Raw genomic sequence first — 14,291 nt, 5'->3', positions numbered from 1 at the left:
CCTGTGATTTTCCCCAGCATGAATTTTACTTAAGTGCTTGTAGGGGGTGCTATCAAAAAGGCAATAAATAAGTGTGACTGTGTCTACTTTGTTTACCTTTAGATGTGTGATTTTTTTTTTTTCCTGACAGTAAACTGGAGTAGACAGAAAAGGTTTAATTGCATGACCCTTTTTTAACCAAAGGTATCTGTCAGAAAGAGTAGAGCAGCTCTTTGAAGTTAAGACTGTGTGCTTTGGAGGCGAACTGCCTGGGTTCCATTTATGACTTTGTTCTTCGGCCAAATTACTCAAGTACTCTACTATTTGGTGCCTCGGTTTTCTCATCTGTAACATGATGATAATAATCCCCACCTCATGGAGTCACAATAAAGATTAAATGGTGGAATATGTATAAAATACTTAGACTAGGACCTGGCATCACAGGAAGTGCTTGGGAGATATTAGGTGTCTTTGTTGTTGTTGTTGTTGTTGCAGTATTAAATGATCACCAAACCTCTAAAGCAGGACTGTCTGGTAGAAAGAAAACCACGTCATTTAAAGTGTTGTAGTAATCATGTTAAAAAATGTAAAGAGAAACAAGTGAAATTAATTTTAATAGTATAGTTTATTTAATCGAATATGTATACAAAATATTATCACTGCAAATGTAGGGCTAGCCATATTTCTAATGGAATAGCCACATGGCTACTGGCTGTCACAGCTGTAAGGTTTATCTCAAGGCCATGACAACTGGTGAGTCACTTAATTCAGAACGTTTCTATTTCAACACATGACGTGCAGTGCATGTGAATGAAGGAGGTTTTTAAATGATGGGGTGAAGATGCCATCATTAATCCAAGAGAGATGGCTTTCTTTGTTAATTATGGTTAAGTCCTTTTCTTTCTATAAAGCCCTTTCTATAATCACCTTCATGCAAAACTGACTGTAGCCACAGGAGGGGCATGGCCCTGCATTTAGCTAGCTGTTCTTAGATTTTATGTTTGCAGCTGTGCTTCATTAAGTAAAATTTTGGATGCTCCAGGCTACTGGGAATTTAATATTCCATTATCATTGTCTTGTTTAATAATGAGACAACAAATAGGACCTGCCCTGTCATACCTCAAATGTATGGTGAAGCTAAAATAATCTCCATGACTTTAGGTGAGATTTTTCCAGTTCCTAGTTAGTATCCTTGGTTTCCTTACTGTGCTAATAATGGATTCCGGTTTTTAATTGCTATTATATGCCCATCCCTTAAACTGTTGTGCATATCAGCCTTTTAATGGCTCATAATTATATTACTTTTGGTTTTCTCTCATTTCTCACTTTCATCCACAATGATGCCCTGCCCAAGTCTTGTGGACGGGAGCTCTTGCTACACACGAATGGCATGAATAGATTTCAACTTGCCTTTGATTCGAACCGACAGATTAAAAACTAATTATTCTCTGTAATACTTTTATAATAAAAACTAAGTTGAAATGATTTATATACACTTCCAGCCAACACATTTGCAATTCAAGGTTAAAATTGTTCTTGAAACGGCACCAGTTAAACTGCAATTACAAATCCCCAAGCAGGGATAAAAGAAAGAAATGTTTTACACATTCACTTCAAAAGTTTAAGAGTCAATTTAATATTATAGAAATAAAAACTTTCATTTATTTTTACTAAATGATAAAGACTTCATTAGTTGTATTAAAGTCAAGATAATTCCAAGTGTGTTTATTATCCTGCTGTGGCAGGATCAGCCAAGAAAAGTGAGGTCTTTGGGAGGTGGACAGGATTTTCTCCTTGGGCCTGCTATCTTGTTCACGCCTCCCAGTTCTTTCTGTGTTGGGCCATTGGCAGTTTCTATTCAGAGTGCAGAAGGGTGAAGATAGATAGATTTATGTTGCTGATGCAGGGTGCCCTGTGTGGAATGGCCCTGGGGTTAGCTAAAGGGAATTGTTTCAGGACTTCTAAAACTGCATCCATTTCTCCACTGCAGTGTGACTCTTTCAGTGGATAATGTTAAGGCCTCTTATGCCTGTGGCATGAAGTAGCTGAGAGCATACAAAATAGAGTCAAACAGACCTGCTATTCTAAGCCTCACTTCACCTCTTGGTTCCCGTGCCTGCATTAGTCCATTTTCACATTGCTGTAAAGAACTACCTGAGACTGGGTAATGTTTAGAAAAGAGGTTTAATTGGCCGTTACAGGAGTCATGACTGGGAAGGCCTCAGGAAACTTACAGTCGTGGCAGACGGGAAGCAGGCATGCATTACATGGCTAGAGAAGAAAGAACAGAGAGAAAGGGGAGGCGCTACACACTTCTAAACAACCAGATCTTATGAGAACTCACTCACTGTCACAGGAACAGCAAGAGGGAATTCCGCCCCCATGATCCAATCACCTCCCGCCAGGCCCCTCCTCCAGCACTGAGGATTACAATTCCACATGAGATTTAGGTGGGGACACAGATCCAAACCATATCAGTGACCTTGGGCAAGTTACTCAATGCCTCTAAGCCCAATTTCCTTACTAGTCAGTAACATTAACACTAATACTGCTATTAATCATAATATTACCAGCAGCCTCATGGGATTTCTGTGGATTAAGTGAGAGAAAGCACATACCAGTCTCAGCACAATGCCTTGCGTGTAATAAGCACCCAGTAAATATTGCCTGCTAGTGTTCACGATATAAGAGTGTTCTTGTAATGCTACTTTAATGTCGTTACTTTAAGCTAAAAAGAAGTTGGAAACCAAAATAATGTCCTGTAAAGTACTTAAAGAAGTACCTGGTATGTAGTAGGTTTGATAAATACAAGGGGGATAAGGAAGGGAAGGTTGATAGAGCATTTTACAGTTGTCGTAAGCTTAGAGTACAATTGTAGTTACCACAGTCCTCATAAAATAATAATTACAGTAGTGATAGTACTTACTGAGTACCTGCTGTGTGCCAGGAATTATTCCCAATACTTTATATATCACAACTCATTGAATAGTTACAAAAACCACAAGAAGGAGGTAGTGCTGTTACCTCCATTGTACAAATAAAGACACTGAGGCACAGAAAGATTAAATAATTTGACCAAGGTCACACATTTAGCAAGTAGGGTTTAAAAACAGAATTTTGTACCCAGGTAGCAGGGGTAAGGGTTTTGAATTTGGAGAAGTAGGCATAGGCCAGATCAAAAGGGCCCCACCATTAAGGATGGGAGGCTGTTAAAAAGTATTGAACAGAGGCATGACGTGATCTCATATATATTTTTCAAGGATCACTGTTTAGCTATTAACCAGATCTAGAAAAGTAGAACAGATTACGCACCAAACATATGGACCAGTCAAAGGCCCAGAAAGACACAACTTTGTATGGTTTTTTCTATGGCTCCGGCATGACTTCCATGTTACACAACTCTAGGGGACACTTTCTCATGGTGGGCTTATGGCACCTTTTGGAATCAAACAAAGTGGAGGTCCAAGGCAAGGGTTGGGGTCCAGAGACAGACTGAAGTTGCCGTGTAATGATGTATCAGTAGATTTCATCACAGCCCACTTGCCAAAGTGAGAAATGTAGACTCCTCTCACCAATCCAAGACTCCTGGAGGTTTTTAACTCATTGGCCAAGCATGCCAGTTACCAAAGAGACAGGCCACTGGCGAATTTCATTTAACTTAGAAAAATGACAGGGTTTTAGTGAATGCCGCCAACCCACGGAAGGACATTTGATGAGTGTGCTAAGCTTGTGCTCCTTTCCCTCTTTTGTATGACTGTCAAGAGCAACTGTGATCCGGTTGACAATATAATATCGTTCAGGTCATCAGTTCACTCCCAGAACCATCACATCCTTTCTTCAAAATCTTGGGGCAAGTTAAGTTAATAACAAGGAAGCCGCCATGCTTTTAAACCATAGCATGTCATTAAGCTGTAAGAGCAATTTAAGTGAAAGCATTTTTGTGTTAAATTCAGAACCTGCCTCATTTTTACAGTTATGTGACTTGTTCTTTCCTGAGGCTTCAGAAATAAACTTTTTAGGAGAATTTAATGCTGGCTATGAAAGAAGCAAGTATTCTAGAGAATAAACAAACTTCAGAGTCATATTGCTGAGACAGTTTTCCAGGCCATTCTTTTCTGGCATCTCAGAGATTAAACTATTTTGGGACAGATGGCTGTCTCTTCTGGAAAATTTCCGGTCTAATTCACGATGTATGGCAGCCCAGTCCGTTTCTCTAAAAAGTCATCCTGAAAGTTAAGGAATGTCTCTCTATTAAACTCACATCTCTAAGCCTTTAATTTAAGCCAATTTCCTTTTATTTAGTCTTCTCTGGACACGGAGAAGAGCTGGTCAGCTTCTTCCACATATGAGGGGCTTTATGAAATTACTCCTTACTCACCTTTTCTTCAGGCTAAACAATTCCACTTCCTTTAACCTTTCCTCACAGGATTTATTCTCCATCTTTTTAATCATTTCGATTGGTCTTTTTCTGGGCTGTCTCCAGAGGGTCTTTGTTAATACTTCTCATATAATTTTAAGAAGTTATTTTCTCTGAGAAAATCAGAAACCTGCTCTCACATTTGATGCATTCAGTTCTGACTTTGGTAGTCCTATCAAGAGAGTTCATGTCACGAGGTGGAGGTGATTTTTCAGCATCTTTTGTCGTCTTCATTCGAGTGACTCACAGTTGGACAAAGTAATCAATCCAATTTTCCTAATTTTTCTGGCATGTCTTACCTTTCCTTTGCTGTAAATAAAGAAGGAATAGCAGAAAGAATGGGAAGGCAGGCAGATTCTACCTAGAGACACTATGAGTTTTTATGAGAAGGTAAAGTCACTCACAGAGAATTGAAGTAATACAAGAGTCATAGGCTGCTTTGGCTTTTAGGCTGGTCGTGAATCCGTCCTGGTTCTATGTAAAAGGCAGAAAAAATTCCATGGTTTACTATCATTTTACATAAGCTGTGGAATTGGAGGGGAGGTAGAATGATAGGTGAATTCATATACTTAATTATTTTTGCATGGCTAATATCACTACCTCAATTCATCGCTTTCTCATGCAAAGAGAGGGCAGAGTGTTTGGAAGCAGGTCATTTTCTGTGTCATTATCTGAGGCTGTTTGAGAAATAGTCGGGGTTAGTTCCAGGCTTCAGGATGACCACCTAGAATTTGCCGAAACCCAGATAGTGATTTCCCTTTTTTATTTTCCACATTAGTGTTAACTGCCTTCTGGTTCCCCGAAGCCTAGACAGTCACTCAGTGCACGGAGAGCATCTTTCTAGCACCATTCGGCCATTTCTCCTGCAGAAAGCGGTCTTATTTGGCACCGGAGCATCCAGATGGGCCAGAAACAGTTCATTCAGCTTTTCTCTTCATTCTATTTTCTTCTCCTATTAGTATTTTTGGTGGCTGCATATTTCAAATTACAGTTTTTTGTTTTTGTTTTTGTTTTTCGGTGACAAGAATAACTTTGTGGCCTGTTGAGGACAAGTCTCTGTCACTCAGTCGCTGTTCCATTCCTCATATGTAATAGAATTACCTTTTTTATTTTTTAATAAAAATTATTATTTTTTTGAGACAGAGTCTCATTCCATCACCCAGGCTGGAGTGCAGTGGCACGATCTCGGCTCACTGCAGCCTCCACCTCCCAGGTTCAAGCAATTCTTGTGCCTCAGCCTCCCGAGTAGCTGGAATCACAGGCGTGCACCATTATGCCTGGCTAATTTTTGTATTTTTAGTAGAGACAGGGTTTCACCATGTTGGCCAGGCTGGTCCTGCACTCCTGACCTCAAGTGATCCATCCACCTTGGCCTCCCAAAGGGCTGGAATTTCAGGCATAAGCCACCAGGCCTGGCCAGAATTACTGTTTTTGATGATCATAATGTTGAAGGCCACACACACACACACAAATACCTTTTTTGTTTTTTCTGTTTTTGAGACAGGGTGTTACTCTGTCACCCACGCTGGAGTGCAGTGGGGCAATCATAGTGCGTTGCAGCCTGCAACTCCCAGCCTCAAGCAACCCTCTCACCTCAGCCTCCCAAGAAGCTGTGACTACAGGCGTGCACACCCACGCACAGCTGATTTTTGTATTTTTTGTATAGGCAGGGTCTCATTGTCCCAGCTACTCTTGAACTCCTGGGTTCAAGCGATCTTCCACCTCAGCCTCCCAAAGTGTTGGAACTATAGGTATCAGTCACCACACCTGGCCCAAAGAATCCCTTTTGATAATAGAAATAGGATTTGGGCACCCTGATTTTTTTCTTTTACTTTCCATAAAAGTTAGATTGGCAGTCTTGTAAGTGATGTTTCTTAATCATATTAATAATAATGATAGCAGCTAACCTTAATTGAGGACTTAACTGTGTACTAAGCAATTAACATATATTTTAATACTTCTAACAACTTTATAAGGTAAGTATTATTACGTGTTTTACAGTTGTGGATACTTGAGTTACAGAAAACTTAAACAGTTTGTCTCTGATTACCCATCTGGTAAATGTTGAACTTAGGCAGTTTGACTTGCAAATCACACATTTAGTGACTTAGTGACTTTGCCAAACTTGATCACTAGTATGTCGGAAGATGCCAAGAATTAAATCCCTAATATTTATGAAGCTCTTACGATATGCTAGGAACTGGTTTAAGCACTGTACTTGGATTAAATATTTTGTCAGCACTTAATGTTGACAAAAATCCTTTTGGGTAAATATTATTATGATTATCACCATTTTATTGAGGAAAAATAGTGGCTCAGGTTAAGCAGCTTGTTCAGGTCACAGAGTGGGTAGGTGATGGAGTTAGTGTTCATACCCAGGCAGTCTGGCTCCAGGACATAACAGTATCACCGTGACCCTATGCTTCTTCCTAGAATGCTGAAGGCCTTTCCAGCAGGGCACTGCAGAAAGACTGGGGCTCTCTCATGGGAGGCACAAACTCAGAGTGTGGTACAGCCCTCAAATGAAGTGTTTTCCTGGTTAGTTGGCAGGACAGAAACCACAGCCAGATGAGCCTGTTGGCAGTGTTTCCAGCATGCAACCCAAGTCCTGCTGGGTTTAGCAACCCTGGCATCGGGCACTTCCTACCATTTCGTGCTCTTATCACCTCCACCTGCTTTGGACCAAATCGCTTTTCTAATTGATGGTTTTTGTTTTGTTTTGTTTTTTCCTCCCCTCTCTGGTTCTCCGTTCAGCTTGAGGCTTTTTATTCCATCTTCACCACGGAGCAGCAAGACCATGTCAAGTCGGTGGAGTATCTGAGAAATAACTTTCGACCACAGCAGCGTCTGCATGACAGGGTGGTGTCCAAGTCCGCCGTCCGTGATGCCTGGAACCACGACATGACAGACTTCTTAGAAAACCCACTGGGGACAGAAGCCTCTAAAGGTATATTTGGATTAAGTGCCTTACCCAGAGGAAGATTCCTTATCATAAATTACTTTAAATGAAAAGGAATTCAAAGCCAGGCAGGAATTGGGACTTGGCATTAAGTGCATGTGTTTCTCTGCTAAAGGGAGCTTGTCTGGCTGAAAAATAGGAGCAGGTGTGGGAATAACTTCTGTTAAATAGGTATGATAGAAATTGCCCTTTTGACCAATAATAGATAATTCTGTCTGCATTTCTGCCTGGTAGCTTCAAAACTTATAGCAATGTCTGGAGAAAGCTTTTTGAAAGTGTCTTACTTTTTACGTGTTTCCTTGTTGATCAGGAGTTTATCTCTGAGCTCAGATATCAGTGAAATGGGAGAGTTCCCTGACCGCCCCCCCACCTTTGAAGGACATGCCCACCCCTGCCCCTTTGAAGGACATGCAACAGGAACATGGCTCATCTGTTCGATCACCATTCGCTTCTCAGACACCTTATGGGAGGGGGAGCACACAGACGGGCAGGTACAGGAGCCAGGGCGAGTTCCTTGGGGCTCTGGCACTAGGGTTGTTGTCTGTGACTCCTGAGCCCAAGTGGGCATGTGTTACAGTGGACTCTTGCAGCCTTGCTGTCTGTGGACAGCTTAAGTGTTAACCAGCTCAATGACCTCTTGGTACCCAGGTCCTTGTCCAGCGTCCGGGAAGAATCAGGTCACACATGGACTTGAAGAATGAATGTGGGGGTTTTATTGAGTGATGGAGGTGGCTCTCAGCAGGATGTATCAGGAGCTAGAAGGGGTATGGAGTGAGAAGATGATGGAGTTTGGCCATTCAGTGGCCAATCTCCTCTCTGATTGTCCCTTGACATTCAGATGCTCCTTGTCTTCTCCCTACCATGCCGTTCTGCTATTCTTCTCTCTTCTGTTCATTCCCCTTGTCTGCTTCTGGAGCCTGGGGTCTGGGGTTTATATGGGTACAGGATAGCGGGGTATGGTGGGCCAAAAGGCAACTTTTGGTCATGAAGACAGGAATGTCTGTTTTCACTCAGGGCCAAGGGTCTCCAGGCTTGAGGGTGGGACCTTTGCTGGGGAACTGCCCTCTTCTGGTCAGTATTTCTCGTCTCCTGTCCATATCATCAGGACCTTTGAATTGCTCCCAACACCCCAGTATATAGCAGTCTTACTACCATCCACCCCAGGCAAGAACTCCCACGCCAGCCTCACCCCCTACTGGAAATCACTTGCTAATTTTTTTAACCTTTATTCAACAGTTTAACCCCCATATCTGATACACATAAGTTTATCATTTTCAGGCATCTCAGTCTTTTCCATCTCTACGAACTCCTGTGAAATGAATATGAATTTCTCTCCCAGGAAATTAGAATGTCTGGTTCTACCCTCACACCTCTCCTCTCAGGTGTAACACATAATTGTGAGACAGAGCTCCGGAAATGCTGAGGGGAGCAAGACTGATCAAAGCCCTATTACTTGGAAGGGAGGAAGGATAAAGAAGGAATTTTCTTTTGGTGCGAAAAGGGATATTTCCCAACCCAGTGCTATCCTTCTTCAAAATTATGAGCTTGGGCAGTAAAGGGAGAGCTTGTGTCGTTTGTCAACACTGGAAGTAGACTGGGCTATTGTTAGTGTGGTACGTTATGTGGAAAGGTTTTCTTTCAAGAGTGCCCCCACCCCTCACAAAACGGAACAGTTTATTGGCATATGGACTTTGTAGGAACAGGGGGAGTGGGATTCTATTCCACAGGTAACTGCAGTGACATGCACTTTGATGATAATCATGAGCCCATTTTCTAGGCTCATGTTTCTGAAAAGGAGCTAAAAGAAGAGGAGAAGGGAGTTTAAGAATGTGAGCATTTCCTTCCTGTCTGTGTGATTTTGTTTGGGGTTAGTGAGGAGAAGTGAGTCAGACCAGGTTCCCTGAGAAAGGCTTGAGATTCAAGTAATTTGGGGACAATAGATTGTGGAGGGCATCATTCTCTGGGAACAATGGGAGAATTAAGAAGCTCACAAACCTGTGAAATATCTTAGGTTGGGCTGCCATGGAAAACCTCACATGAACTAATTTTTTTTTTAACCTAGCTAAAAAAAATAAAATAAACCAACTAGAAAGTTTTCTCCCAAGAGAACTTGACTGAGAAAAGCAGGTCTCCTGGGGATTTTGTGAGTTATATGCAGAGGACATGGATTGTGGGGGTGAGGAATTCATATCACAAATGAGTGCACGATCTGGTAGCTCAGAACTGCTGAGATGGTGACAGATAAGCTCTTTCCTGAAAAATGGGCCAAGCATATGATATATCAGCTGTACAGAGAAAATGCATGGCCTTTATTATCCAAGAAAGCTAGGGAAGATAATGGTTTCCATTGTGTTAAATTGTCGAAGTGGGCAGGATCTTCCACTGAACAGGCCTTCTCTGAGTTTGACCACAACGACAGAACCGTCCTTAAATATGGCAGATTCATTCGTCATTCTACTAGGTTTATTTGAATTATCACAGTGCTCATCGCTGACTCTTTAAGACATGGGAGTATTAAAATGTTTTCTGATATTTTTAGAGCCAAAGAGAGAACGGGATCTAGGTGCAGTCCTATTTGTGTGTTTAACGTATTATTGGAGAGCTACATATACAGAAAAGTGCAGTTCCTGTAACACGTGCACAGCTTGATGAATTTCCACAACCTCAGCACACCTGAGTAACAAGCACCCAGATCAAGAAACTCCCATCTAGGATCTCAGGCCTCCCCGCTCATTCCCCTTCCTAATCACTCTCTGTTCCCAAGGGTAACCTCTTCCAGAAATTCACTTTGCCTGTTCAGTAAATTTCATAAAGATCGAATCATTCAGTATGTCCTCTTTTGTGTCTTGCTTCTGTTGCTCTACAGTAATTTTAAGCATCCTCTCTGTTGTTGCCTGTACTTGTAGTTTGTTCTTCTGTATTACTAAATCCCATTGTGTGATTATACCTGAATATATTTATCCATTTCAGTATACATGAATATGTAGATTATTTTCAAGTCGTGGTGATTACGAAAATTCTTGAACCTGCCTTTTGTTGAATATGTGGACATATCTCTATTGGGCATATACCCAGGAGTAAAATGGCAGCATCCTAGAGTACACATATTTTCAGGTTTGGTTACGGACTGCCAAATGGCTCCCCAAAGTGATTGTATGTACCACTTTACACTTCTGCCAGCAGTTGAGGAAATTTTCCTATTTTTACAGCATTTTTTAAAGGCATAATTTACATACCATAATATACAGCTATGGTAAATGTATAATTTGATAATTTTAGTAAATTTATACTTGCGCAGCCATCACTGCAGTCCAGTTTTAGAACATTTTCATCACCACAGAAAGTTCCTTCCTGCCCATTTGCAGTCAGTTATTTCTCCTGCCCTCAACCCCAGGCAACCTCAGGTCTGGTTTTGTCTTTCACTTGGTGTTAATGATTTTAACATTTATCCGTGTTTGGCATGTGTCAGTAGGTCATTTTTTTGTTATTGCTGAATAGTGTCCCTATTTTTTTAAATAACAGCTTTATTGAGATTTAATTCATATACCATGAAATTCATTCTTTAAAGTGTACACATCAGTAGTTTTTACTGTAGTCACAAAGTCATGCAACCATTTCTACCATTTATTTCTGGAACATTTTCATCACCCCAAAAAGAAACTCCATCTATAGCAACCACTCCCATTCTCCTTCTCTTCTGCTCTGTATCTCCCTCCCTCCAGGGCTAGGCAACCACTAATGTACCTTTTGTCTCTATGAATTTGTCTATTCTGGACATTTTATGTAAATGGATCATATATGACTTTTTTCACTTAGCATAATACTTTCAAGGTTCATCTGTATTGGGGGGGTATGTATCAGAATTTAATTCTATTTTATGGCCAAGTAATATAGCACGTAATATGTGGAGGTGCCATATTTTGTTTATCCATTTATCAATTAATGGACTTGAGTTTCTTCCCCCTGTTGGCTGTTATGAATAATGCTTTTGTGAACATCTGTATCCAAGTTTTTGTGTAAATATACATTTTCAAGTCTTTTAGATGTAAACCTAGGAATAGCATTGTTGGGTCATATGGTAACTTTCTGTTTACTGTTTTGAGGAACTATCAAACTATTTTCCAAAGTGATGGCATCAGTTTACACTCCTGTCAACAGTGTATGAGCGTTTCAATTTCTCCATGCCCTCTCCAACACTTGTTATTGTGCATCTCTTTTATTTTCACCAACCTAGTGAATATGAGGTTGTATCTCTTTATAGTTCTGATTTCCATCTCCCTAATGACTGATGATCTCCCTGTTTGTTTTTCAATGCACATGTCATGGAACCAGAGCCCACATGACCAAATGTTCCTCCTTTTTTTCCCCTAACAAGACTCAGGTAACTCAGCGGCAGTATAGGCCAAAAGATGGCCTACACATCATCAGACAGCCTGGAAGACTTAGATTATTGACCTTAGAGATGTAAGTAGGAAAGAGCCAAAGCACGGAACAAGTCCTTTTCCTTCCTCTACTCTTCTGTGAAAAAAAGTTTTAAAAAGAGAAGGAGTGGTATTCTGTAATCTTCAGGTAATTCAAAAACAGCAAAGCCTGCCTGATTGATAATCTGATAATTATTGGAAGCTTTCAATGCCCAGGAAAGCTATGATATTTTATGCATTTATCGGGCTATTGTCACAGAAGAATGAAAAATAAATTAATTACATAAGGCAGGAGTCATTTACATTTTTTGGTTAAGGGCCAGATAGTAAATGTTTTTGGCTTTGTGGGCCATATGGTCTCTGTTGAATCCTGGGTATTTGTGGGACATTGGTTCCAGGACCCCTACGGACACCAATATCCTTGGATGCTCAAGTCCCTTATATAAAATGGTGTTGTATTTGCATATAACCTAAACACATCCTCCAGTATACTTTAAAATAGTTCTAGAGTACTTACAATATTAATGCAATGTAAATGCCATTTAAATAGTTGTTATACTCTACTGGTTTTTATTTGTACTGTTTTTTATTGTTATATTGCTGTTTTTTATTGTTTTTTTTTTCCTTCCAAATATTTTTCATCTGTGGTTGGTTGAACCCATGCATGCAGAAACCATGGATATAAGTGCTGACTGTACTCAATTCTACCAGTATAGCAGGAAGGCACCTGCAGATGATATGTATATGAGTGTAGAAAATGTCTTGCGGTAAACCTTTATTTCCAAAAAAAGATGGCAGACCAGAGTTGGCCTTGGGACTGTAGTTTACTAACCCCCACTTTAGGGAGTAACTTAAACTGAGTTGGAGAAACCTAAACTGGTTAATCATAGACTTGTTGTAAGATACATATTTTCTGTCTTCAAGATACTGCGAATGTGTTGGATCTGTGTTTCCATTCCACTGAAAGACCCTAGGACCAACCAGAGATTCATTAACTTGGTAACCGCCCACTTACCAATTCACTTTAACACCCAGTCACCTTTCACATCAGAGGGGTAACCAGAGCCTCAATTGACTGAATATAGCTCCCCTCCTCCCCTGTTCCGCTGGCTATGATTTTGAACTTGAGGCAGCCAGTGGTAGGGGCCTGTGTTCATGCACTCATTTTGTCAGGATGATTGGACATCCTGGAATAGAGAATACAGAATCCAGCCTTTCAGTGCCAAGCACAAGAGGCAGGGCCCCTTAAGAAAGGAATGGGGGAAAAGTCATCTTAATATTGTATTGTTGCTGAAGAAAGACTTCTATATGGATGTCGTCCATAAAAAATAATAAAGCTTTAGTTCCAGTAAATGGAAACAATATTTAGGCTCAGTGGATTGTTCAAGGGACATCCGATTTGCCACTCTGCCCTTTGTCGGTAAATAACTTGGACAGACTTTAGGATTTAATGGGCTGTCATTTCAGTTATTCTGCAACACATCCTGGGCACATGGGAGAGCATTCAGTGATTAAGTGCTGAATACTGTCTATTGTGAAGACTTTTGGAACAGTGAACAGAGAAAAACAGAGAACTTTCCTTCCAACAACATGAAACATATGGTTTATTAATTTAACCAAACCTGTTCAAACCACAGTGGAATCAAAACCACTTGATCTGATAATTTGATGTGATGGCTTAATTAAAATGACACTGTATAATGTAATAAAAGCAAAGGAAATGGAGAGGACACCGGACTGCGTGCATACCCTCTGGGCTCCTAAGCCAATGTCGTGGTTTTTTGGTGAATGTTTTTTTGCCTCTGCTGATGGAGGGATCTCTTTTTTAGCTATGTTTTCAATGCAAACATTGCTTCCTGTTTTGGTTAAAAGCAGTTTTAAAGGACATATACCACTGTGCAAAGAAGCCTGAGTAACTAGCCTATTTAAAATCAATACATTGAAAAAGAGGGTCACATTTTCTATCCAAATTAGCAAACAAAGAGGTAAATCCATGATTGCTTTAAAAAAAGAGTTTGACATTGAAATCATGGTTTTCTGCTATTTTGGGAGAAAATATTAATGTTGTTCTATTTTCAGTTTAATCATTTCTACTCACCAGATTAATGAGCTTGAATTACTTATCTTATTAAAAGAAGCTCTGATATGAACACTTAATGCCTTTGCAGGCAGCTGCCCTCCCAGAAACTCTTCCAGAAAGTTATCTTGTTACAGCCAGAAACTTTTAGCATAGGAAAGTGTTAAGAAAAACACATTTTTCATGCAGCCCCTGTGGAGAGGTTTTAACCCCCTTCTTTAAAAAATAATTTTCAATTGTCATTCTTTTTTAACCTTGAGTGTTTAAGAAAGAAGGCAAAAAAAAGCAGGTCTGTTTCAAGACCCTTGGAACATCCTAGACTCTCATATTTTGAAGGTCCTGCCATGTTATATCCAACGTTTTTAAAATGCTCAGACATTTCATGATTACTCTTAAGTTTATGTAAATATATGAGTTGGTGTTAAGTTGTATTTGATT

General features: G+C 40.3%; 1 protein-coding gene across 2 annotated transcripts in view; it reads left to right on the top strand.

Moving 5' to 3' along the window:
• PTPRG (protein tyrosine phosphatase receptor type G) overlaps positions 1–14,291 on the top strand; it is a 747,279-nt gene that overhangs the window by 610,566 nt on the left and 122,422 nt on the right. For both annotated transcript variants that reach the window (XM_073009981.1, XM_073009980.1), the window contains exon 8: positions 7,151–7,343. In XM_073009981.1, coding sequence (XP_072866082.1) covers positions 7,151–7,343 — 193 coding nt within the window. The remainder of the gene's footprint in view (positions 1–7,150; positions 7,344–14,291) is intronic.

The sequence above is a fragment of the Chlorocebus sabaeus genome, chromosome 22 (assembly GCF_047675955.1).
Source record: "Chlorocebus sabaeus isolate Y175 chromosome 22, mChlSab1.0.hap1, whole genome shotgun sequence".
Taxonomy (NCBI): Eukaryota; Metazoa; Chordata; class Mammalia; order Primates; family Cercopithecidae; genus Chlorocebus; species Chlorocebus sabaeus.
This window is presented reverse-complemented; position numbering and strand designations above follow the sequence as displayed.